We start from the raw sequence: 4677 nt of genomic DNA on the forward strand, positions 1-4677 counted from the left end.
AACTCCAGGTCACTGAAAACAGCCTTTTATTTGTTTTCCTTAGTGTCTAGTAAAATCTGATCCATTTTTTTGCAACGCTGCTGTAAAATTACCAGCGATGGGCATCACCACCCGTGGCTCGACCCGGCCCGGCCGCGAAGCCCATCGCCTGGGACCTGGGTGCGCAGACAGGCGCGGAAAACTGGGTGCTGGCGAAGGAGGGTGCTGCTGGGGGGACGGAGACACCCCCGCACAGTGCCAGCCACTTCTGGAGGGCTGTCACCCGGGAAGTTGGCTCTTGAGACGGCCTCCAAGCGGAGAAGCCCCGGGGCGGCCTCCCAGTGGTCCTGCCCACGCGTGAGGGTGATTTGATGTCCCCTCGTGACGGGCATCTGACCCTGGGCCGGAGCCGGACCAGGTGGTGAGCATCGCCACGGGGCGGTGAGGAGCGGTCACGCGTGGGGCCGAGCGGACACGGGCGCACCTGGAGGGGCACCGGCGCTGCCGGGGGGGAGGCGGGGGCTCTCCGCCCACGGGCATCGTGTCACAGCCAGGTCGCCTTTCGCGATACCCCCGGGGTGGGTGCTGCCCCTAGGCCCTATGGTGCCACCAGTGCCCCCAGCAGCTCCCCCACACTCCCACGGCAGGGCGTCCTGCTGGGAGACTCCCGCCTGGCTCCGGGCCGTGCTAGGGTCTTCGACGCAGGAAATGATGTAACTAAAATTCAAGATTTTGGGGGGTAATGTGATTTATTTTATTTGACGCGGAGGTCCCGGACGGCGTCCGGCCGGAGAGGGAGGACGATCCGAGTGAAACAACCCCGGTTAGACGCTGGTGGTTATCGCCACCAGAGCAGAAATCGCGTTGGGAACCAGGAGCGCCCGGTGCGTTGTTCCCAAGCCATCAACGTAGCCAAGAGGGACCGGACGGCAAATCCGAGCGGCGTGGCTGCAGCCCTCCCCCGGGACGCTGCGGGCTGGAGGTGCGGGGGCACCGGGCTGCGCGCCCGCGGGGCGGCGGGGCCGGCCGAGCCCCCTTCGCCGGCTGCGGGGGGGCGGGGGGAGCCGGAAACCTCCCGATCGCGACGCTCCGGCTCGGAGATTGCTGTTGGTATTCACTTTAAAAGAGCTTGAATGGGACTTTTTTTTTTTTTCCTCTTTTTCTTCTTCTTCTTCTTCTTTTTTTTTTTTTTTTTAAGCCAAAGCTTTGTTGTGCTAAACTAGTTGGACGAGTTAGGGTGTCGCTGCTCCCGATTGCTCTGGCCAATGGAACCCGATCCACCCTGCTGTGCGTAAGAGCGCAATTAAGGATTTAACCAAGCCTATGCTGCGCCCCAGCCAGCAGTCTGCCGGAGACAGACACAGCGCCGCAGCCTCCTCCCCCAGACATGTCTGCTTAGACCCGAGCAGCCCCAGCAGCCAGCTCCAGCCAGCCGCCGGCTCCGAGCTATGACAGGAGTATTTGACAGAAGGGTCCCCAACATCAGATCCGGCGACTTCCAGGCTCCTTTCCAGACGGCCGCAGCCATGCACCACCCGTCCCAGGAATCTCCCACTTTACCCGAGTCCTCGGCTACGGATTCCGACTACTACAGCCCGGCGGGGGGAGCCCCGCACGGCTACTGCTCGCCTACCTCGGCTTCCTACGGCAAAGCTCTCAACCCTTACCAGTATCAGTACCACGGCATGAACGGATCTGCTGGGAACTATCCTGCCAAAGCCTATGCAGAGTACAGCTACGCCAGCCCCTACCACCAGTACAGCGGGGCTTACAACCGCGTACAGAGCTCCGCCAGCCAGCCAGGTGAGAGCCGGGGGCCGGGGGCGTGCGGGGAGCTTCCGCGGCGGTGGGGAGGCTGCGAGAGCGCTCCCCGGCAGATCCCTGCCCCGTGGATCGCGGGGATGCAGCTAGCCTTGAACCACAGGGAGAAATAAAGACATTTTTAAAAATTTAAAAAGGAAAACAAAATTTTAAATTAAATTTAAAGAAAGTTTCAAAAAAAAAAAAAAAAGGTGGAAAGATGTTTTAGTTTTCTTGACCAGCCCGCACGATCTAAAACACAAATCCTAGGACCAATGCTTTAGCGAAGCAAACGTCGGTCAGCTGCCCCCAGGCCCCCGCGGCTGCCTCCCTCCTCCTTCCCCCCGCAGGAAAAGGGGGAAAAATAGCCGAGCCTTGTTGCGTGTCTCAAACTCAGGTTCGCGGTGGCAAAGAAAGTTTCCTTCCCCCTGTGCTGGAGGGGCGGGGGAGGAGACTGGGAGGGGGAGCCCAGCCGTGGCGGGGCTGCGAAGCCGGGAGGGATTTTTACCAGAAAGCGCCGCGTTTTTAGCGTTTTCCATTTACTTCTTTGTAAGTTGTTGTGGAAAAGAAAGAAAGGAGGAAAAAAAAAAAAAAAAAAAGAGACGGGAAGGAAAATAAAGGAAGCCCGTAGCCAAGCCAAGCGGCTGGGGCTTGGCTGGGACCATCGCGGCCGCGGCGGCGCTTGGGGACACGCCGGCGGCGGCGGGGGGGAAGGCGCGGGCGTGCGGGGGAAGCGGTCGGTGCCCTGGGTAGGTCTCCGCTCCGGGCCGGCCTCTTCCCAGCAGGGCACCAATAATCCTCCTAATTCCCGCGGCCGGGCGCGCATGCCCCGCGCTCCCGCCCGCACCCGCGCAGCGCTACGCGCCCGGCGCCGCCGCCCTCCGCGGAGGATGCCCGGGGCGGTCGCGGGAGGCGGAGGAGAGCCGGGGGTGGCCAAGGCCCGGCGCGGAGGGAGCGGGGCCCCCCTGTCCTCACGGGGCCGGCGGCGGGTTCGCGGGGCCGCCTCCCGGCGGCGGGAGCCCCGGGGGGAGCCGCGGGGGCCCGTCGGGCCGGCGCCGCTGCCCTACCCGGCCCGGCCCGGCCCGCGGGCGGGACGCCGCCGGCGGCGGTGCATGCTGCGCGGAGCGGAGCCGTGACCCGCGCCTTAACGTCTGCGTCTGTGTCTCTCTCCCGCCCTTGCGCCCGTGCAGAGAAGGAGGTGGCGGAGCCCGAGGTGAGGATGGTGAACGGCAAACCAAAGAAAGTGCGCAAACCCCGGACTATTTATTCCAGCTTTCAGCTGGCGGCGTTGCAGAGGAGGTTTCAGAAGACCCAGTACCTCGCCCTGCCCGAGCGGGCCGAGCTGGCCGCCTCCCTGGGGCTCACGCAGACACAGGTACCGCGCTCGGCTCGGCTCGGCTCGGCTCAGCTAGGCCCGGCCCGGCAGGGCGCAGAGCCCTGGGACTCCCTTGGCGCGGATCTGGCCCCGCGGGGGGGGGGGGGCAGAGGGCGGCGGGGAGCGGGTCCCTCGCAGCCGCGGAGCGAGGCTTGCCAGGCGGGCATTAATGGTGTCGGTTTCCCTCCCCCCTCCCTCTTTCCTGCCCTCTCCTTTCCTCCCGCCCCCCCTTCCAGGTGAAAATTTGGTTTCAGAATAAAAGATCCAAGATCAAGAAGATCATGAAGAACGGGGAGATGCCTCCGGAACACAGCCCCAGCTCCAGCGACCCCATGGCCTGCAACTCTCCACAGTCGCCTGCAGTTTGGGAACCTCAGGGCTCGTCCCGCTCCCTCAGCCACCATGCCCACGCACACGCTCACCCTCCAAACTCCAACCCGTCCCCTGCATCCAGCTACCTGGAGAGCTCCGCTTCCTGGTACCCCGCTGCCAACTCCATCAACTCCCACCTCCAACCCCACGGCTCCCTACAGCACCCGTTAGCGCTGGCCTCTGGGACAATTTATTAGAATCTGACCTTTTTTTTTTTTTTTTTTTTTTTGGTTGTTCCTTGGACTCCTGTGTTTTACTGTTAAGGAATAATAACGAAAGGAATGCATATGGGGGATTTTTAAAAGGGAAAAGAAACAAACAAAAAGATTAAAAATGTGTAAAGCTTGTGCATGTAACTTATTGCATTTCAAAGGAAACCCTTTTTTATACAATACGGACATTTTTTGGCTCAGCTGTGGACACTATCAATGGTGCCTTGAAATCTATGACCTCAACTTTTCCAGAGACTTTTTTTCAATGTTATTTTAACCCTGTAAATAATTGTAGATAGAGGAATTAAACTGTATATTCTGAATAAAATAAAATTATTTCGACCACGAGAAACGTTTCCAAATTACCCCTTCTTCTATTAGTAAGAGGGAAAAAAAAAACAATGGCCATTTGCTTGCAGAGAGTGAGCGAGGAAAAAGGGATTTTTTTGAGGGGCCCGATCCTGGGGGCTGATATTCGGTCGCTGTGCCGTGCCACCGCAGCCGGGGCGTGTTGGCAGGATCTGACCCTTGTAGGTCTCCACGGGCGAGCCGAGGTGCAGCGATGCTCTCTCCTCGCTGGAAAAGGGGCTTTTGCAAGACCACGTACACCTTACCGCACAGTCATTTAAGCTGAAGCGAAAGCTGCCCATCCTAACGCTAGAAAGCCAATCTGTCGCCTTAAGCCGCCCTGAATCCTTCCCTGAGAGCAATTAGCGTCGAGAGCTGCACACTCCACAGCCCATCAGTCGCCCGTGTGCGCTCGGCTAATTATACAAATTACGTTTCCGTCAAAGGGAGCCACTAAATATGAGAAAAGGATAAAATGAGGGCCCCGCTCCCCTTGCTCCTGGTAAAAGCCTGCGGCGGCTCCGGCTGAAGAAGGGACTTCACGGAGGTACTTTTTTTTATCTCTATCTACACGATTTAGGGGGAAAGCCG

At 59.7% G+C, this 4677-nt stretch overlaps 1 protein-coding gene across 1 annotated transcript; it reads left to right on the plus strand.

The window, feature by feature from the left end:
• Window positions 1-1186: 1186 nt before the first annotated feature.
• Window positions 1187-4090, plus strand: DLX5 (distal-less homeobox 5). The gene is made up of 3 exons (XM_075746131.1): window positions 1187-1782; window positions 2970-3154; window positions 3391-4090. Exons 1-3 carry the CDS (start codon window positions 1428-1430, stop codon window positions 3721-3723), a joined length of 873 nt encoding a protein of 290 aa, XP_075602246.1. The 5' UTR covers window positions 1187-1427; the 3' UTR covers window positions 3724-4090.
• The last annotated feature ends 587 nt before the right edge of the window (window positions 4091-4677 follow it).

Source organism: Balearica regulorum, chromosome 2 (assembly GCF_011004875.1).
Source record: "Balearica regulorum gibbericeps isolate bBalReg1 chromosome 2, bBalReg1.pri, whole genome shotgun sequence".
In the NCBI taxonomy this organism is placed as follows: domain Eukaryota; kingdom Metazoa; phylum Chordata; class Aves; order Gruiformes; family Gruidae; genus Balearica; species Balearica regulorum.